General features: G+C 40.8%; 1 protein-coding gene across 4 annotated transcripts in view; it reads right to left on the reverse strand.

The window, feature by feature from the left end:
- Nucleotides 1-22,162, reverse strand: part of daam1b (dishevelled associated activator of morphogenesis 1b) — a 110,599-nt gene that overhangs the window by 1,531 nt on the left and 86,906 nt on the right. For 3 of the 4 annotated variants that reach the window (XM_063002229.1, XM_063002230.1, XM_063002231.1), the window contains exons 13-25: nucleotides 21,242-21,429; nucleotides 20,810-21,118; nucleotides 19,905-20,012; nucleotides 19,248-19,277; nucleotides 17,839-17,936; nucleotides 12,311-12,395; nucleotides 11,488-11,594; nucleotides 8,722-8,810; nucleotides 8,402-8,570; nucleotides 6,449-6,556; nucleotides 4,435-4,495; nucleotides 4,147-4,278; nucleotides 377-547 (exon numbers count right to left, since the gene is read on the reverse strand). In XM_063002229.1, the coding sequence (XP_062858299.1) occupies nucleotides 377-547; nucleotides 4,147-4,278; nucleotides 4,435-4,495; nucleotides 6,449-6,556; nucleotides 8,402-8,570; nucleotides 8,722-8,810; nucleotides 11,488-11,594; nucleotides 12,311-12,395; nucleotides 17,839-17,936; nucleotides 19,248-19,277; nucleotides 19,905-20,012; nucleotides 20,810-21,118; nucleotides 21,242-21,429 (1,655 nt within the window). The remainder of the gene's footprint in view (nucleotides 1-376; nucleotides 548-4,146; nucleotides 4,279-4,434; nucleotides 4,496-6,448; nucleotides 6,557-8,401; nucleotides 8,571-8,721; nucleotides 8,811-11,487; nucleotides 11,595-12,310; nucleotides 12,396-17,838; nucleotides 17,937-19,247; nucleotides 19,278-19,904; nucleotides 20,013-20,809; nucleotides 21,119-21,241; nucleotides 21,430-22,162) is intronic. The other variant, XM_063002232.1, reaches the window with a different exon arrangement.

Raw genomic sequence — 22,162 nt, forward strand, 5'->3', positions numbered from 1 at the left:
GCTGGACTGAGAATAGTCCACCAACCAAAAATATCCAGCCAACAGCGCCTCATGGGCAGCGTCCTGTGACCACTGATGAAGGTCTAGAAGATGACCAACTCAAACAGCATCAATAGATGAGCGATCGTCTCTGACTTTACATCTACAAGGTGGACCAACTAGGTAGGAGTGTCTTATAGAGTGGACAGTGAGTGGACACGGTATTTAAAAACTCCAGCAATGCTGCTGTGTCTGATCCACTCATACTTCCTCATAGGTGACGTGCGTAATTAGTTCCAGCTAAACCAGGCGTCACAAGTCTTAACTATGTGACTATAGCTCTTCTGATCATACTCAGTTGAATAGCAATGGATAAATGACCTTCTGAGTTCCCAACCTGAGCCTCCATGCGTGCCCGGCGTTCCTCCTCTTCTTTGCGTTTGCGCATGTTCTCGTTCTCTTGTCTTGCCTCAGAAAAAGCCTGGAGAAACTGGTCAAATATGCCGAAGAACTCGTCGGGCTGCGTCTTCCCTGTATCTTCACCGAAGTGCTTTACTGCTTTAACAAACTAGAAAAACATAAAAAAAGAAAGTGTTTTGCAGAACTTGTCAACATTTATTAAATATTTTTAAGTCTTAAAATAGGACATAAATCATCATGTCTTAATATGTAGTTCTGTTAGTAAAAAAGCAGAACAAAACAGAGTCTATTTTTGGTGTAGTAAATAAACCCCGTCACACATGGCTGGTATTTCCCTACCGGTAGTCTAGCTCTGAACTCTCTCGTTAGGCTCAATTTTATCAGTGGCTAATTACAGCCTAAGCCCAAGAGTGAGTGGAAAAGAGAAGGTGACGCTGATATGGCACCCATATATTCTTGTGCTGCCTCTCCACAGGGAAGGAGGCCGAGCCCTCCCTAGATGCCTTTGATGTTGTTTTATCACAGACATATGGGCCAAAGCTTCTATAGGGCGGTATGAGCCTAATCCATAAAATAAAGATTACAAGCTTGTTTTCTGTCCCTCTTACACTTTTTTTTTTTTTTTAAGTTTTCTTCTTAATATGGTAAAGTGGGGGCCCAGGTTCTGGTACACAGTGAAGAGGGGATAAGTGGAAGATGAGGAAAACATTGTCGCATGCCAGTTAGAAGAAACAGCAAGAAATTGAAGGGAAAAATACTAACAGTTGTTGCACTGCAATGCTGCTTAAATGTGTTTATTCCGTGTGGCCAATGATGGCTTTTTTCTGTCGACATTTTTCTTTACCTTGATTTTGTTTGTTTCGTTGATTTTTTTTTTTAATACATATTTTCTGTATGCATTTTCTCCCCCTTTTTTTCCCTTTTAGCACATCCAATTGCCCGATTGCGTCATGCTTCCTCTCCACCAATGCGATCCCTGCTCTGATTGAGGAGAACGAAGCTAACCCACGCCCCCTCTGACACGTGGGCAGCATGCCGTATGCATCTTATGCACCTACAGTTTGACGAGTGCAGTGCAGCTCAGCACTATGTACGGAGAGACACACCCTGAGAGCACTCTTTTCTCATCTCTGTGCAGGCACCATCAATCAGCCAGCAGAGGTCGTAATTGCACCAGTCATGAGATAGAGACCCCATCCGGCTTAGTCCCGCCCATATCTGAACAACAGGCCAATCGTTGTTCATGTGGCCGCTCAGCCTAGCCGGCAGGCAGAGCTGAGATTCGATACAATGTATTCGTGATCCCAGCTCTGGTTCCAGCGTGTGTTTTTACCGCTGCACCACCTGAGCGGCCCTGTTTCGTTGATTTAAGTGACCCACCGTTGCTCTGTTTTTCTGAAGGATAGAGTTGCAATGGTGCAAAGAGATTCATGATCGTAAAGAGATGGCAAAATTCTTTGTAGCTTTTAATTACAGACTATATAGCCAAAAGTAATAATTTAGTTAAATTATTCCGACACACCCGCTGCTAACTGGTGTGTTAAATTAATGAAATAAAATAATTATATGCTTCTAACTCTTGGCAACACTTTTCTGGGTCCCTATGCACTAATAAATGTCTATAAATACATGCTTTGATGAGTCTGGTGTGGAGGAACTCCAGATGCCCAGTGGCCTGCACAGAACCCTGACCTCAACCCCACTGAACACCATTAGGATGAAGTGAATTTTCACAGATGTGGATGCCTCACTGACAGAAAGTTGGGCTCATACAAATACAGTGAATGTCGGTTTCTTCATTCTATTGGTATCTAAATACATTTTTGGCTCTCTAATGGGTTAGAATGATGGGCCCTCTTCCAAACAGAATATGTCAGCATGACATAGGCTTGCAAAAATGTATCTGAACAAACCATAAAAGTATTGGGAAAAGAGACCAAGGGTGAGATGTTTTGTCATCATGTCCACAGAGTGCATCACCACCGAGACTCCACTGGTCAGGTTTTGTTCCGGTGCACCAAAAGATGTCTGCACTGATGAGGCTCCGGGTAAAAGCTCCAAAAATCAGTTTTTGGTGTTTTACTGTTTTAGATCTAGGTCTTTCTGTAATTATCTCTAATTCTGTTGTACAAAACGATCACTAAACCCTCCTAGACATCAGTATATAACTAACAACATACTTTGTGGGCGATTCACAAAGTTTGGGCGGCAGGAGTCCCTTCTGTCCCTGCGTGGTGCATCTGCCTGTTTGTTTACACTTGCGCCAGTGAAAGAAAAGGAAGCACAAAAGAGCCAGATGTGCAGGGATTCTGTGTACAGGCAAATGTTCAGTCACTTGTAAACAAAATGGACTAACTTAATGCTAGAATTAAGTTCCAGCAGGCCATCAGGAACTGCTGTGTGTTCCCTTCCACAGAAACATGGCTAGACACTACGGTTCCAAATAACAGAGCCACACTGCATGGCTTTACTATTCACCACCAGACCAGAACACCAGACTCTGGTAAGCACAGAGACGGCAGGGTGTGTGTTTTTGTGAACTCTCGCTGGTGAACAGATGTCTCAGTTGTTGCTAACCACCGCTCCCCTGATGTCGAACTCATTATAGTTAAAGTCCGACCTTTGTTCCTCCCCTGCGAGTTTAGCTCAGTTATTCTAACTCTGACTTACATCCCACCTCAGGCAGACAAAACCAGTGCACTGGACTCTCTGTATGAGACCATTAATGGTCTGGAAAACTCATAGCCAGATGCTGTTTTTATTGGTGTGGGGGGCTTTAACATGGCAAATCTGAGGAAGGTCTTGCCTAAATACAACATAATACATTTCCCACTTGGGCTGAGCAGACATTGGACCACTGCTACAGTGCAGTTAAGGCCAGCTACAAACCCCTCCCCAGCTCTGCCCTTGGTAAAGCCGATCACACCTTTGTCCATCGTTTTTCGGTAGTCACAGCATCACCTGCAGCTGTGGAGCAGACGTGACAGGCAAAACGAAACTGCTAGAAGTATGCCAGCTTGTAAGCTCGCGAAGGCGCGTTCGGCTTTGTGCGGCACTCGCGAACTTAGTTTCGCAGGAAGTATACCCTTGTACATCGGAGAGGCTGCCGTGGATGAGTTAGGGCTACCAGTTTCCAGAGCTCTGGGACTGCAGTACACCACAGTGAGAGTCATTATGTCCAAAAGAGAAAAATTTGAAAAAGCCTGCTGGCTTTACGTAGACATGTTTGTTGCTATGTCTGAGGGGGATGGCTAAAGCCCTGTGTTTAGGTGGCGCCCTGTCCAGGTTATTCTTGTTGTGAGGCCAGTAACCAGGATAAAGCGATTGATAAAAATAATAAATAAATAATTTTGTGCAATAAATATGCACAAACAAAAAATAACACAAGGGGACAAATATTTTTTCATGCAAAGTATTAAAATTACCGCTACAGTTTACATTTGTCTAGTTTACTGAGATGTACCAAGTGTGCATTATTACTGCCCTTAGCACAGATGCAGGAAGCAAGGTGGTGTGTGTCCTGTTAGGGTTTCAATGTCCTGTCATGCCCCCAGGGACTGAGACGAGTGCCAGGGTCACTACATAGGAAGCGCTCGCTGCAGGAGGTCAGAGGGCATCTCCCTGCACCCAGCAGGCTGTTACGTAGGCTCATTACAGCCTGTTTCTACAGCTGGCGTCCAAAGGGAGCCATGGATCTCCTCTCATTCGACACCTTACGCACACAAACAAGTACGCCTACACACTCACCAGTTCCTTGGCCTCGTTGAGCGAGTCTTCCACATCAGAGAAGCTAAAACTGGCGAGCGTGACGAACTGGCTGACCACAGACACAAACTTATCGCCCGCCTCCTGTGGACACTGCTTCTGGAACTCGAGCTCCTGTAAATGATAAAAGATCAGAGAGATGCACTTAAGTTTGTTTACAGGGTGGTAAACAGGATCTCATAACCGAGAAACAGATGTATGTAAGTGCAGCAGAAGTGGAGTAATGATGGTGGATAATGAAAACGTGCAGTATAGAGTATCAGTGCTTACACTCTCCACACTCTTCAAACCACTGCGCAGGTTGTTGATCTCCTTCTCCAGCTCAGTCATACTATATGTGGGGGGGAAAAATAGAGAGAAAAAGTCTAAAAATTGCATCTGATGAATAAAAGCATTCAATACAGACCAATACAGAGAAAATCTAAGAAGAAATTTACAAAGTTAATGCTAGAATTATGTTCCAAATTTAGTAAGCTTCAGTTTGCAGATTCACTGGACATTAGCATTATTTCTGGAAAGGAACTAAAAGAAATAAAGTGTTTACATGTGTGTGTTTAAAAAATTTTTTGCGCCATGTTGATAGCTCAGTGGTTAAGGTACTGGACTAGTAAACAGAAGGTTGCCGGTTCAAGCCCTGCCACCACCAAGTTGCCACTGTTGGGTCCCTGAGCAAGGCCCTTAACCCTCAATTGCTCATTGTGTTCCGCTCACTGTGTAAGTCGCTTTGGATAAAAGCGTCTGCTAAATGCTGAAAATGTAAATGTAAAATGTAATGTAAATGTTGAGGCAGGCGGTGATATGTCTTTTACTCACTATTCTGTTATATTTAGTGAAATTATGTCTATGCATGTCCATAATATGTGTTGCTTTATTATGGCAACACAGGACACACAGGATTCCTATTGACAGGAATGTTAGGAGTGTCTTGTGTTGTTGAACAGTTCCTTAATGTTTTTTGCCATTACTGTCTGTTGCCTCTTGCGGTCATAAATGACACGCTCTAGCACGTTTGGACATACTGCATGATATGGGGCATCTTTACCTTTTATCAGAAACATTTGTTATTCTAATGTGTCTAATATTCTAATATGGTATGAATCATTTAGATGCTATTTAACATATGTGTTTAATTCGGCTGAGATCTGCTGATTTACTTTTTTTTTTGTGGGCGACACGGTGGCTCGTTGGGTAGCACTGTCGCCTCACAGAAAGAAGGTCCTGGGTTTATTCCGGTTATTACCCTTCTTTGTGGAGTTTGTATGTTCTCCCTAGGTCTGCGTGGGTTTCCTCCGGGAGCTCCGGTTTCCTCCCACAGTCCAAAGACATACAAGTGAGATGACTTGGAGATACAAAATTGACATTAAAACTTGAACTGATGAATGTTGTGTAATGAGTGACTACCTGTCCTGAATGAATGTAATAAATGTGTGTAAAATTTTCTGGTGATCATTTTAATGCTCATCAAGTTACTGGAGGACGGCACTGTCCAATTTCTTTAAAATAGAAATGTTCGTATCGATCAGATGTTCAATCAGATTACATTACTTGTGGACACAAACCATGCCATCAAAATCCCAACAAACACGGTTCATTTAAATGTGTCAAAACAAAAAAGAAAAACAACAAACAGTACAGTACAGTGTGTGTCATCATTTCCCTTAAACAATGTCAATTCTGCTTCTGTGGTAGGCTGACACTGAATTAGCTGTTCTCTCGCTCTCACTTTCCACTCTCTGAGATGAGATCAAGTGTCTTGTGACCGCATGAGAGGCGTGGCTCATTACATTAGCCACCCTGGCTCTATGGGTTACGGCTCGATGATGACAGGACAGCTTTTATGTTTGCTGGGTGAGTCCTGATCTAGACTGAAGGCATGTTTACACTAGCGTGAAGTCTTATTTGATATGCAATTCAAGTCAGGACTGAGTCTGAGTCTAAGAATATCAATGATTCAGTCGTAATCCCTTAAAAGCTTTAAAATCTCAGACAAAAGAACCTATTCTTGTGACTTCATGGTGGCCTTGACTCCCTATTACTCCAGTTCTGCTAAAACTCTCCGGAGAGCATTTTCACATTTCAACGACTTCTCAAGTCGACACCCGGGTCCTGTTTCCTCACAACATAAATCTGTTTCTCTCTGCATGTATAGGCAACTCTGCCTGCTCAAGCGGAGGAAGGTCAAAGTGACCACAACAAACCATTTCCGAAATCCATTCTGTGCAAACAGACCTAAAGGAGTCATAAATCGTAAGCAAGCTGCTGGTCTGTTTGCCACTAGACCTACTTGACTTTTGCTGCCTCCGGGACGTTCTGGAGGTCCTCAGGAAACTGCATGACTTTGGGATACTTCTTCTCGAGGATGGTGATCAGATAGTGTAGTAGGGTGATGTTCCTGTAAAGCAGAGAGGGAAAGAGAGTTAGAATATTAAAGAGTCTGTGGAATACCTGAGCTTTGTTTTATACGCTGTACTTCACGCACTTTCATGTTATGTACTGATTAGCAAATCAAATAGTGGATAAAAGTATGCCATTACGTGGTTGATATATATAAATATATTTTTTGTTTTGTTTATGCATTTTCTCCCTTTTTTCTCCCCTTAAGCGCGTCCAATTGCCCAATTGGGTCATGCTTCCTCTCCACCAATGCCGATTCCCGCTCTGATTGAGGAGAACGAAGCTAACCCACGCCCCCTCCGACACGTGGGCAGCATGCCGTATGCATCTTGTCACCTACACTTTGACGAGTGCAGTGCAGCTCAGCACTGTGTACGGAGAGACACACCCTGACAGCACTCTTTTCTCATCTCTGTGCAGGCGCCATCAATCAGCCAGCAGAGGTCGCATCAGTTATGAGAGAGACCCTATCCGGCTTAATCCCACCCCTATCTGAACAACAGACCAATCGTTGTTCGTGTGGCCACTCAGCCCAGCTGGCAGGCAGAGCTGAGACTCGATACGATGTTTTTGAGATCCCAGCTCTGTTCCAGCGTTAGTTTTTACCGCTGCGCCACCTGAGTGGCCTAGGTGGTTGATATTTAAAGTGTCTAATGTTTATGGAAAAAAACTTTTGGAACAAAGGTTTATATTACCCCTAACATCGTTAAAGGAATAACTACAGTGGTATTGTAAGGGACAGTGGTAGCCTAGTGTGTAGAGCTTTGGGCTATCAACTGAAAAGTTGGAATCCCAGTTCAGCCATGCAGCCACTGTTGGGCTTTGAGTTTCTCCAGTTTAATACAATGCGGTTTTTAATTACATTTTATATAGTAAGCATAAATTCTTAGTATTTGGTATAATAGGTGGCTGCAAATGTACTAAATGTAATGAGTGGATCAAATACCCATCTTGAAAATTCTAACCTTTTCACTCAGACTACCTTAGTAGTACAGGTATTATACCCCCCAGTACCTTGTTGCTAGTACTGAGCAGTGGTGTCTCACTGATTAAAGTACAGGACTATTAATGACAATGTTCAGGGTTGAAGCCCCACCACCACCAAGCTGCCATTGTTAAGTAAAACCTCATTAATGTGAAAATAGGAGACGAATATGCATTTGTGTGGAATAATTGTCAAATCCATTCTGACATCTATGATTAGCTGTGTTTTTCTCCTTTTTGTAAACTTGTGTTATAGCTTGGGGTGCCGAGAAATTGTGAGAATCAGCATTTCTGAAAGTCTAAAACACTTATGGTTAGAAAAAGGTTAACGTGGTTTAATGTATTAAATGAACGACATAGGAACACTAAACCTCTTAATTATTAATGGTCATAAGTTCTCTCCACTAACTGAATTCTTTGGTCATTGTTTTAATACAATAAGCCACGATAAGCTTTGTTTATGCTAAGTGTTGTTCGTACTGTCTGAGTTGCTTTTACCACATCATATCAAACAGTTCGTCTCATTGAAGGCGCTTTGGAAAGGTTAGTGGCAAAATGGGTCAAAGTTTAATCAGGTAAACTTTGAGCACCGCATCAAACACAAAAATCATGAGCCCAAGGTGGCAAAAGTGCCACACTCCATAGGAAACAACGGCACAGCCAGCGCCTAAGCGGTTTTGCCGCTTCTTATGTGAATACACCCTAATCGTTAGTGGCTTTGAATCAGCCAAATGGCTTCATGTAAATCAGTAAGAATGTAGTGCAGAGTTCACCGTCTAAGCTGCAGCTCAGGAGTACCTAAAACCATCCGAGAAATGCATGTAACATGTAACACAGCTATTAAAACAGGGTTTCTTACTTGTCAATGCTAGACTTGGTGTCAGCAATCTTGTTGAGTGAGGACACTTTGAAGCCGAACGCATTTCCTCTCTGACCTTTGTTCATGTAGTTGCCGAATGCCAGCACCACCTCGAGCAGCTGTTTTAGGTTCCGGCTCTGCAACACCTCTTTAGAGGCTTTCGTTAATGCTGGAGGACAAACACAAGCCTTGTTTATTATCACCTTTACTTAACTTCAGTCCTATATAAAGCACACATACCCAGTTATCTGACAAGTCAGCCAAATAGGTGATTAAAGGATGACATACAAACATGAGAATGCAGAGAGAAAGTTACACACCTTCAACTTTAGGTTTGATTTCTGCAATCCTCTCTGCAAACTTTTTCTTGAAGTACAGAGACTGTAACCTCTGCTGGTAGTGGTTTATTCTGTCAGGCATTTGAAAAGATAGAGCAGACATAAAGAAAAAACATATTAGCATTAAAAAGCAGTTATAATTTATAAATCTATATTTTTCTGGTTTTTGTTTCATTTTGATTTTTGGGATTTTTTGTGGAGTTTTGGGCAGTTGGGGAGTTATTGTTGGTATGAATTTTATGTACACTTCTCCTAATTATTGACTTCAAGTTCTTGAACACCAATTGCTAAAAGGTGTGTCAAATTATGCTTCTAATTTTGTGGCAACATTGTGTGTCAAAACTAGGGCTGTCGTTAATTGCGATTAACACGTTAAAATTTTAATCGATTTTTATTAGGCTATGTTTGTGCCACTTTAAACATACGTCACTGTGGTAATTTGCACCGCTTTAACACAGCAATATTGTGTTTATACTGTATAGTGATAACGCGAGTCTTTTTCCAGTTTGCGTCGTGAGTTACAAATTACTCGAGCTGCTGCTGCTGCTACATATTGTGAAATGTCGGGGTGTTTTGAATGATAATTTTTGTTTTCAAAAAGCATGAGAAATCATCACTAGACAAAATTACAGTTATTAATTGACGCTTTAATAACATCTTTGGATGAAGCACGCCTTTGTCTTGTCAGGCGTCTGCACGCACGGATGCGCATTACAGACAAAATGAGCTCAGACAACTTTATTTCAGAGGAATTTGGATGGAAAGTCCATGGACTATACACGTTGTGGGAACATTAAACACTGGTGTTAAATGGATCGCAATGGACTGTAGACGCTTTAACATAGTTAACGATGTGGGTCTACATGACGTTATACGTGTTGCATCTAGAAATGGTTCATATTAGTACCCCGAGTGCCTGTTTCCAGTGGCAGGGTTATGAAAAGATCCTCACTTTTGCCAGATAATGTGAAGACTTGTCATTTTAAATAACTGGCTGAAAGATGGGTAGCTGTTAACAACTCTATATAGGCGTTGGCTGGCTTTCTAAAGATAATTTAGATTTAATAATTTTATCATAATTTTATAAAATCTTCTTGCGATAAAAATGTGCATAACTGTTCAAATTTGCTTAGTTTTTTTGCAGTCGATTAATCGCGATTAATTTGGTTCTTTAATTGCGATTAATCTCGATTAAAATTTTTAATCGTGTGACAGCCCTAGTCAAAACCAAAACATTTCTAGCTTGAGCCCCATAAATATGTTATGTTAAACAAGTTTGGTGTGGAGACACACTAGTGACCTGACAGAGATTTGACCAAAACCCCACTGAAAACCTTCGAAATAACTTGGAACATCGTTTGCAAGCCAAGTCCTATCATTCAGCATTTGTACCTAACCCTACAAATGCTCTTTTGGTGCCTCTAAATGTGTATTTCAACTGACAGTGATTGATTATATAACAAAAGTAAAGGATAGAAATACAAACAGACCCATAAGCCTAAGTGTTGAACATAGCACCTCGGTGCTGCATTCGGCACTCCTCTGTTGAGTACAGAGGTCACCTGAGCATTTACAATCACTGCAGTGCAGGATTCTTTCAGACAAAGTCAGCTTGTTCCTAGATGGGAGTCTTTACTGCCTATATCACAGAAACCTCAAAGAGCCACATTGGAGAAGAAAGCAAATAAACTCCACATTTAATGACGTCTCATAAAAAGTCAGATATTTTCCAAAGCACCTGCACCATCAGCTTCTTCAGCCAAAATAGTTCTGTAGCTACGAAGGGGCTTTGCTTATTGTTACAGCAAATATTAATGTTCCTACGTAAAAGACGTAAAAGCTTGGGATTCCAAGCTTTTTTAAACTCAACAGTTACAGGTAATAGGAATGGCTGATTGATCAGAGCTGCATGTACAAGATGCAGGGTAAGAACTGGCTAAATAAAGTGACTGTAAAGTCCTGGGTGTTGTAATAATAATGATAATAATAATGTTCTCTTGAGCCTCTGGGTTAATATACAGCAGCCAACTGCAACAGTGTGGATATACTGTGCAAAATGGGAGCTGAACAGCAGGACACCAAGAGAACACCAAAACAAAATAAATACACTCATGTCATAATCAGAGAGTATTCAAGATTATGCGGCATTTGAGGTCCGAAGCAGTTTATTAATAAAATAGCATATTACCCTTCCTACTGATGAACTAAATAATTACTACATGCAGTATAAGTCGAGTCAGGACAGTGATTGCCTTGTGGGTAGTGCTGTGGGTAGTACAATGGGTGCCCTTGCACTCTGACCCCCACTTCCAAAAAAAAGCTGAGTAGTGAAACTTTCTCGGACCCTCTTGACACAGGTTAAAAGGATATTCTTAAGCTTTCAGTGATAATAACAAAGGGTAATGTGTTATTGTTTATGGGAAATTCAAAGAATCAATGATGAATGTAAATATCTCTGTATTTTCAGATTTTGGCTGATGTAGTGCATTTGCTTCTGGTAACTGTTGGTGGGAGTTTTCTCATTTGTCCATTCAAAAAGACCCAATGTAGGCTATATGTAGTTTAAAATACATTGACATGACATGGCAAGATCAGTAGGCCGTTGGCATACAGGAGCTGTCTATTTTACTTTTCTCAATCAAATGCAATGGGCCCTCCCCCTGGCTGACAACCACTGCACTCACACATCTATGGCATTTACTTTACACTGTTATGATTTGTGCCTCTGTATATTGTGTTTTCTCCCACCTGCTCATCTCATAGAGGAAGCGGTCGGCCTTGGCCATGCGGTCCAGTTCGTGTTTGTGTTCCTCTAGCAGATCCACATCACTCTTCTCAGGGACAAACTTCAACATCTGCAGCACAGAAAGACGCCGAAATGAACCAACATTCCTACAAACCCAAACGCTGCACCCCAGCATTTCCATCATTCCCACTGCTCACGATGTGCACTGTTTTTAATAGCTGCCAGCAGATCTAGGTGTAGAGCATGCTGCTTTTTATCAACACATCTTAGAGACAAAAATATGTGGCCGTTCTTTCTTTCATGGTTTGAACTTGGACCCTTACAGTAAAGGAAAATCCACGACTGTAGCAATTTTGGGCTTTTAAACTAATGTTCTGCCAAAAGATTGGGGAAATAGCATCATCTAAATCAGCATTGTGTAATACACCTGTGCACAAATCAAAAGCCTTTAATAATTGCTTCCGAATTTGACTGGTTACACAGAGCCTTGACAGCAACCCTGTCTAACACCTTTTGGCTGAATTTGTATGCTAGCTGATAGCATATTGGCACAACTGGTAAAATAAGTGCTGCAGACCTGGGTTCTCACAACCCGGTCAGTAGGTTTGGGGTGTTTTATTCTAGTACCTTCAGTTTCCTTCCACCTCCCAAGAAAGAAAAAAGCAAACACTGAATTGGCTGTTGTAAACTGTGGATAAATGTCCATATTAATTCTAATGGGAGTGAATTAAATGTACAGCCCAATGGTCAGGTGTCCACATACTTTTGGTCATATCATGTGTATCATTTTAATTCCTGATGCTGCAACAAATCTTGACCACATACCTGTTCCAGCATGTCCTTGGGCAGATCTTCCTGTTCATCCATAGTCAGGATGGCCCTCTTCATTTCCTCATTGGAGAGTTTCAACCTGAGACAACAGAACAGAACACAAACACGAATAAATCAGTAATCAATGACAGCGAATTGAAATTAAAGCGTCCAATTCAAGTGTCTATATAGAAGGTCCGGGTTTTAACATATGCAGCCAAATCTAGACTATACAAATCCACAGGAAATCCTGCCCAGTGTAAGTCCAAAAACAACACATGCGCTGTTGACATAAAGCAATGATGCATGTTCTTTATCAGCATTGTCAATCTTCTGGTTGTTTTTTGGGTTAAGGATTCATTTTAACCTGTTTTAACACCTAGATTGAATTACAGGTCACGTTAAGGGCAGAAGAAATCAGACGCCGCATCAAGTTATGTTCAGGTGAGTTCCTGTCACATAGAATAAATAAATATTTGCGATTATGGTTTGGCAGTCACAGTCTAGCATTCAGACTCAAACATTCCAGTTAACCACAATGACTGAAAGCGCGCCACAGCTACACCCATTATCCAAGGGTACTGTGCAAATGAAAAATAAAGTAAAACAAGATGTTCCGTGTTTTTCTTTCTATAACACCTATCGAGGAGTAAATGCTTCTCGTTTAAGCAATCTGAAATGATTAAGCACCTCTGGCAGTCAGAACAATGAGGAACGCGAATCAGCATGAGACGGCACATTGTGAACAGTCAGTGAGAAGAGCTGCTGTTAATGGGTTAGCTTTACAGTCAGCATGCCAAGCACAACAGGTGTTTGAAAGGCTTGAGATCTGAACTGAAAATCTCTCTTAGTTCCCCTGCCAGAGATGACAGGAGGAAAGCTGGGAACGACCAACAGGACGTAAAAAATGTGGACCATTTTCCACATAACAACCTGAAGTAAATGTTTAGCTAGTGCTAGAAACTTAAAGACAGTTGGACTTTAATGCTCCTTAAATCATAAAAACAATCAACAAATAAGCTACAATTATATCAACTACTGTTATATGAAAATAGAGAGAGAGGACAGTCATGGACTAGTGACATATATTATTCAGTCATTTGCAAGAGCAAATTTTGCTTGATGGAAGATTTCTCCTCCACAGTTTAAGTGACCATGTGTTTGTTTTTAAACCTTTAATTGAAACCAGTATTCCTTATATATACTGATCAGCCATAACATTAAAACCACCTGGTTTCTACACACACTGTCCATTTTATCAGCAACTTTGTGGCAACAGTTTGGGGAAGGCTTTTTCCTGTTTTCCCATTCCCACCATCCGCAAAGGCTGAACACCTTTTGAGTATTGATGCACTGCCAATTAGTGAAATGCATTATTTGTCATATTAGCTACAATGCTATACTCAGTAATAAAATGAACGAAGGCTGAACCTGTTCAATAAATCAATAAAGAAGTGAAGTGAATTAAATGGCTTGCTAACTAAATAGCCCTTCAAATGTGCCCAGGCCCATGTTTGCAGATTTGCCATAAAATCTTACAGTCAGACAGTTCTTTGTCCACATGTCCTTGTTCATTAGCATCTCTTTGTTAATAATGTTTGTTTTTTTATTTTCTATTTTTCCCCCAATTTTCTCCCCTAATCTAGTTGTCCAATTACCCTGATTGCATCCTCCAACGATTCAACCCTCCACCGCTGACTGAGGATGCTTCTCAACTGACACACGCCCCCTCCGACACGTGCTCAGTTCAGACTGCATTTTTCACCCGCAAGTGTCGAGTTCATATATACCTATCAGCACTGTGCACAGAGAGCCAGTGGGGCCAGTTATAGCTCAGTGTTTAAGGTACTGGACTAGTAAACAGAAGGTTGCCGGTTCAAGCCCTGCCACCACCAAGTTGCCACTGTTGGGTACCTGAGCAAGGTCCTTAGCCCTCAATTGCTCATCGTGTTCTGCTCATTGTGTAAGTCGCTTTGATAAAAGCGTCTGCTAAATGCTGAAAATGTAAATGTAAATGAGAGCCACACCCTGACCAGCATTATTTTTCAGCCCTGTGCAGGCGCCATCAATCAGCCAGCAGGGGTCGTAATTGCACCAGTTATGAGGACCCATGATCCGGCTTGCCCCTAAGCCTATGAACAACAGCCAATCGTTATTCATATAGCCACCCAGCCCACCCGGATGGCAGAGCTGAGATTCGATACGATGTACAGTGGACCCTTGACTTACGAATTTAATTGGTTCCGAAGGGCTGTTCTTAAGTCAAAATGTTTGTTAGTTAAACCTATTTTTCCCATAAGAAATAATGTAAATAGAATTAATCCGTGCCAGACCTCCCAAACCACCCCCTTACCTAAGCTTTCTAATGTCTTAAATGGTCTTTTTTGTTATAAAACAAGAATATTTTCCCTTAATCTTAAATTATAGAAAAGACATTCCTGTAATAAACAATAATAAACAACAATACACAGTAGTACTGTACATAAAACACACACCACATTTCAGTACAGTACGTGTGCTGTACTATGCACCGTAATAAATTTCCTTCTTTTTATAAAATGTATGTACCAGAAACAACAATAACTCTCATATTTCTCTACTATTTCCTTTTTTATTTCAATAGTGTTGTATTTTGTAGGTGTAATTGAATGAAAGAAAGAATACTTTACTGAGCCAAATTCCTTCTTCTCTCTCACTTACTGTCCCCTCTGTCTGATACACAGTGACAGCTACTGGCAGGAGTAATTATACAACACACCAAATAGTGATATTATCATTTTCTCAGCACTATGCTTCCTCTGCACATTCTTTGGGGACATTTTAATATTGAATTTTACAAAATATAAAGAAAACACCGGGAAAAACACCGTCCGCTGTCCAAATGTTCGCTCACTACATATATATAGAGAGAGAGAGACGGTTGAAGTCAACTTCTTTGTGACGTCACGTGTTTCACGAATTTCTGTTCGAAATCCAAAATTTTTTCGTACGTTAAGTTGAAAAAGATCGTAACCCGAAATGTTCGTATGGTAAACCGTTCGTAACTTAAGGGTCTACTGTATTCGAAAACCCAGCTCTGGTGTGCTAACGTATTTTACCGCTGCACCACCTGACAGTTTGATCTGTCCATTTCGCATGTATAAAACTGCTCCTTAATGTGGTTTCCTGTTGTTAAAACAGTACTGCTGGAAGTTCTTAGTGCCATTTGGTTTGTTTTATGTTTGTTTTAAGAACCCTCTAGAGAGTAAAACTCTTTGCAGTTGATGCCAAACCACATTCAATTAGTGAGCCATCATAAATCCTAACAGATCCAACTGTTCCACTTTCCAAAGTTTGGTTTCTCACACCACAAACCATTTCCTCCTGACAAACTGCAATTCCTGTCTAAAAATAAAAACACTTAAAATACATTAACCTAATTACTACGCCCATCAAATATCTTCATATTCATAACTGAGGAGGAAAGTAATCCACGATCGGCAATCTTGCTCTGAGACACTTGTGGACGTATTTAGAACAGAGGTTCTAAGACAGTAATACTGATTTTACTGACAGGATGAAACATCTGGATGCATTACTCATGGCGATTAACTGTATGGTCAAAGGAATTTAGAAACATGACTACAGGCTTGTTGGATATACTATTTTAAAACCAGCCATCCGTTCGGTTAAAAAAGGATTTGTAAGTTCAGGCACTGATGTTGTCTAAGAGAGTTCCTCTTGTTAAACCATGTCTTTTCAAATCTCCTCAATCATGCCAGAACAGAAAAGGGCATTTGTCCAAGATTACGTAAAAGTATAGAATTTATTGTATATAAACAATGTATCTATTTGCAATGGGTGTGGCTGAAACAACTGATCTCAGTTATTAGGAATGTCCACATACTTACTGGCAGTGGTGGTAGCCTAGTGGGTAGAGATTTGGGCTACCAATCGGAAGATGTGTCTGTTCAAATCTAGGCTCTGCTATGCAGCCACTGTTGGACCCTTGAGCAAGGCCCTTATTCCTGTCTGTTTCAGGGGCGCCATAAAATGGCTGACCCTGCGCTCTGCCCCAGCTTCCAATCAAGCTGGGATATGTGGAAGAAGAATTTCATTGCACTGTACATGTGTATATATGACAAAATCCCATTTTCATTTTGCAAGTGGAATGTTTGCCCATTCTTGCCTTATTCAAGACTTCAGATGCCCTTGGACTCAGTTTCCTGATTCTCCTCTTCATGATGTGCCATATATTTTCAATACGAGACCAATCTGGACTGCAGGCAGGCCAGTCAAGCACATGCGCTCTGTGTCTATGAAGCTATGCTGTTGTAGCACATGCAAAATGAGGCCTGGCATCGTCTTGTTTAAACAACCATGGACTTCATAAAAAAAAGACCTTCACCTTTATGGCAGCATGACCCTCTAAATCGCAGTATACATGTCCTCATCAATGGTACCCATTCTGTGCGTACTGATGTATGCATATATCATAAAATATGTTGGCTACTGCAGCTTTCGCTGATAACAGTCTGGATGGTCCCTTTTGTCTTTGACACTGAGACCAAAATGTATTTTTTTCCCCAAAAAAACAGGATGAAACATGGGCTCATTGGACCACAACACACATTTGTACTTTCTGTTTTTCTGTCTAATAAAGAAGCAAGGTTCTGGTCTTGAATTTGCCATTCTGGCTGGTTTACAGTCTTAAATACAAGACTGTATGATTGACAACCCTGATATTGTCTATGTAAAGCGATTTGGAGATTGAACAAGTCTCACCTGAGGTTCTATTTCACAATTATTTCCACCACAGTTCATAAATATTTATCCTGGCGTGATCCTTCTTGGAAAGTTGTGTACATATTGAACGTGTGGGGTCGGGTTTTCCCCGGGCTAATATCTCCACAATAATATAAATAAGCTTTCAAATGAAATAAAAATAGTGTATTCATATTGAATCTATTACCAATAGCTGATATAAATTTGACATATTACCAATCCTGTGTTGCAACAGCTGGTATAAGAATCTCTTTAGGACTTTAGTTTTGTATTCAACAAGCAGTATTTCAAACTGCCCCAGCTTTTTAAAACAAACCCTTACATTTACAGAGTATTATTCAAATATTATTTAAAAAAATGTAACATTATAATAAACTCTTAGAGTCCTTGTGATTACAATAGCCACAAGAAAATGAAATTTACAATGCACCAAAGGACGAGAGAACAAGCATATCACTGCTCATCAGCTGCTTAAATATCATTTTTGGCAGGTAAGTTTCTCATTAATTCACCGCACACCCACTGGTGCGCTATTCCACAAAGAATTCAAGGAAACCCCCTTATATTTATAAAGGACCTGGCAAACGCAAGACTTTCCTCGACAGGAAATAACACAGGAGAAAGCAAGGTGTTTCCATGGAGCCATAAAAAAGACACAACCAAATAAAATGTGAGTTTTACATACAGGATATGACTCCACGTCTGGAAACCAGAAGGTTCCGCAAACAGAAAAAACCCAGAAAAAGTTAATCACAGCCAAGGCTGAAAGCATCACTCACCGCGAGAGCAGGATGTTGCAGTTCTGGGCTCGTCGGCCGTCAATGACGGACAGCTCTTTGACTTTCTTTGACGTAAGAGTGTCGTCCTCGGTTTCCTTCTGCAGAAAGAAAGTTTCGGGAAACGATGTTGAGTTTTCAGAAAGCTTAAACTTGCACGTTTAATGATAAAACAAAACATTTAATGTGAATTAAAGAAAAATGTAATACTATTGGACAGTATTAATTTGACTTGTCTATCCTATCTATCCATCCATTCATCCATCCATCCATCCATCCATCCATTTTCTTCGGCTGCTCCCGTTAGGGGTCGCCGGCGGACATGATCCACATGATTGATTTGGCACAGTTTTTACGCCAGATGCCCTTCCTGACACAACCCTCCCCTATTTATCCGGCCTTGGGACCGGCACAATGCACTGGTTTATGCATCCCAGCGGTTAGGTACCTATAGGACAATTCAGAGTCTCCAATGGCTGCATGTTTTTGGACTGTGGGAGGATATTGGAGCCCCCGGAGGAAACCCACGCAGACACAGGGAGAACATGCAAACTCCGCACAGAAAGGACCCGGGCCGCCTTAATTTGACTTGTGATCCTGTGGTAATTTTATACTTTACTGGTGCGCTTAGTGATGTAACGTTTTAGTACTGGCCAAATACACGTATTTGTGATGCCGTCTCATGTGTTTTCTGTCATAACAACCAAACTAGCAAGCTTATCCACTTTCCAAATGATTAAAGATAAACGTTGAGGAAGAGTCTCAAAGGTTTACTTAGTATTAGTTAAGCGTGAGGTTACAGTCTGATTAAACAGGCTGTTATAAAGACATCTACTGGTATTAAGCCCTGGTTTAGTATTTATTATATGGTATTTCATAATTAAATCCTCAATTCTGATTTGTCAGGAAATCTGAAATAATTTGACAGCTATAAAATTGACAGATTTCAAATGGCTTAAATTATTATTAAATAAATAAATTATTACTGGCAAATGGCTACCTCGACTGGTATATATTGATCCACTTATATAGTCGATGTTACTTATTAATTGTTTACAGAGCAACAGCTAATTTACAGCAATTTGCATGCCAAATGAATGTTTAGCTAACTTTAATGGTATGAATAAAAAAGTGAATGTAATAATGTTATCTAATGCTGTTGCTCATTGGTAAAGTCACTGAGCGGGTCCAAGCTTAAGCAGTAAATTCCACAACCCATGTTTTGTTCTATATCATCAAGTCACTAATGTATATAAATTATAATGTATATGAAGCGGATAAATAACAACCTGCTTCTGAGTTTTATCACACGTTTCCCTGACAATATTGTCCATCCAGGCTCAAGTAACATTTTCAAACTAAAGAAAAAAACAAAAATAGGTTTTCTGCAAGTTTCCTGCAGTGCCACCTACCTGTTTGCTGTTATTGATCGTAAGGAAGTCCTAAAGTGCAGGCAGGAAGCAAAGGAGATGCAGCACATGTTAGAAATAGCAGCATTAGGTGAATTCAGCCAAAACAACAAGCTAATGCACAGGATGAGAGCAATACTACATGGTAACACATGGTGTGAGTGAGGGTGCACAATAGCAGAGATGCATGGTGGGTGTGACACTGTCAGCACTGACAGGTACATGCACGTTGGCAAATGCTTGGTCTTATATTAATACTTGTATTATAAAACAAGCAAGTGATGTGCATATTAATGAAGTGAATTTGATGGACATGTCAGAAAACAACAGTACAATGACAAAATGAGCTCATTATTAAACATGCTAGTGTAAGTGAATTATGATGCTTATAAACATAATCATTAGAAAAAAAACTTAGGTTTAAACTTTAGCATATTGATGTCATATGAATACAGTAATCTAGGTTTTGTATGCATGGCAAGATTTTGCAAAACCATAACACTAAAATTTGTACTCGTATAATTTTTCATGAACACCACAATTCATTGTAAAAATAATTATTAAAATTTCATGCTCTGTAAATAACAACATTAAACCATATAATCAGGCATCATTTACTGATGTAGATGTGAAGGAGAAATAGTTTCTGTTTTCAGTAACCTGTTGCCGCTGGTACGCTGAGAAGGTTTTTTCAATGTCAGTCAGGTCCAATATTTTAAAAACCTTGCAGTCATCAACTTCAGCCCACACTGTGCCCTCCAGCTTGTTCTTTAGAAAGGGAAACACAAGGAAAATGTTCCTAAAGCAATATTACAAATGACAAATTACTCGAGCTGCTGCTGCTACATATTGTGAAATGTCGGGGTGTTTCGAATAATATTTTTTGTTTTAAAAAAAGCGTGAGAAATCATCACTAGACAAAATGACAGTTATTAATTGATGCTTCAATATCATCTCTGGTCAGAGCACGCATTTGTCTCGTCAGGTATCTGCGCGCACTGATACGCGTTACAGGCAAAATGGGCTCAGACTCAGTCTAACTTAATTTCAGAGGAATTTGAATGGAAAGCCCATGGACTATACACGTTGTGAGAACAATACAAACACTGGTGTTAAATGGATCGCAATGGACTGTAGACGCTTTAACATAGTTAACAATGTGAGTCAACATGACATTATACGTGTTGCATCTAGAAATGGTTGAATGTAGTACCCTGAGCGCCTGTTTTCAGTGGCAGGGTTATGAACAGGAAAAGATCCTCACTTCTGCCAGATAATGTGAACAGACTTGTCATTTTAAATAACTGGCTGAAAGATGGGTAACTGTTAACTACTCTTTATAGGCATTGGCTGGCTTTCTAAAGATAATTTAGATTTAAACATTTTTATTAATTTTTTATTGGTAAACATGTTCCTGCAATAAAAATAAAAATCTTGATTAAAAATTTTAAACGTGTGACAGCCCTAATAAAAATAATGTATATATCTTCCTGCCTTATGAGACATAATGGCAGGGAAATGTAGGCACTGGTATAAAACATCAAGATGGCATCATGAAGCCTCACCTCAGACAGCTTGGCCCAGTTGAAAGACTTGAGTGGATTGGACGGCTGGGGTATATTCTTCTTCTTGGGAGCTGGTCCTATAGGAGCTCCTGGTGGAGGAGGAGGTCCACCTAGAAGAGAGCGACCAGGAGGAGGTGGGGGACCACCTGGCGGGGGAGGTGGTGGTGGGGGCATCATGGCGCCACCGGGTGGAGGTGGTGGAGGAGGTGGCATCATGCCCATAGGAGGTGGTGGAGGTGGTGGTGAGAGAGGCCCACCAGGGGGTCCAGGAATTAGCGGGGGACCCCCAGGGACACTGGCTACCTGTCTCTATAAGACAAATACATCCAGATTAGCTTACGACTGGTACTGTGTTCTAGTAAGCACGGTTAATACTTTAAATTATTATTATTTTTTTTAATTCAACTTGTAAGAGATTGGTATTCAGAATACCGTGCTGAGATCATGTAGGCGGGCAGTGAGATCTGCCACTTGCTGCTTAACCACGCGATTTTCTCCCGTTTCTTTCTCCAGCTTCTCCTTCATCTTGTTGAGTGTCTGCATCATATCATCTTTCTCCTGAGACTTGGCATCACACTCCCTTTCCTTCTTCTCTAACTTCTGCTGGAGCTCATGGTGGTCTGTCAGGAACAGCCGTCAACGTGTCAGAATCAAGACATTTTCTACATACACAATTAGTATTGAGCCCAGTACCTTTAGTCATACCCATTGCTAATAGGCATATAAAATCAATTATATACCAAGTATAAATTTGAGCTACATAAAGATATTGTTTGACAATTTTTTTATTTGGAACGCCAGTGGTTGGCACAAAGCCTTAATCTCAATCCACCTGAACAGCTTTGGTGTGTATTGGAACACTGATTGCAAGCCAGGCGTCTGCGCCTGACCTCACAAATGCTCTTTCGTCTAAATAGTACTAAATAGTATACTTATTTGGTGTTCAGTCAAGTTGTTGTGTCTTGGCTCCTGATTCAGTCCCTGACACACCCCGGTGATGCTGCTTTTAATGTCTGGCCATGCTGGACGTATTGCCGTGATCATATGGCTTTCTCGTGCCACAGTGACTACTGTAATGGTTTTGTCCACCACCCTTCCTCCACCATCAGTGTATGTTACAGGAAAGTCAAAATGCTCCCATACATGTGATTTAAGTGAGGCTTTTTTCTATTTATTGATGCATTTTCTATTTATTGATGCATTATTTATTGATGAGGGTATATTGCTGCTCACGTGCCCTCTGACTCGTGCTCAGTCCTAGCAAACTCCTTCTTCATGCCCTTGCTTCTGCACAGGCGTCTCGGTCTGCTAACCAGGGTTCTTGCACAGCGTTTGTAGACCCCACCCACTTGG

The sequence above is a fragment of the Trichomycterus rosablanca genome, chromosome 9 (genome assembly GCF_030014385.1).
Source record: "Trichomycterus rosablanca isolate fTriRos1 chromosome 9, fTriRos1.hap1, whole genome shotgun sequence".
NCBI classification, from domain to species: domain Eukaryota; kingdom Metazoa; phylum Chordata; class Actinopteri; order Siluriformes; family Trichomycteridae; genus Trichomycterus; species Trichomycterus rosablanca.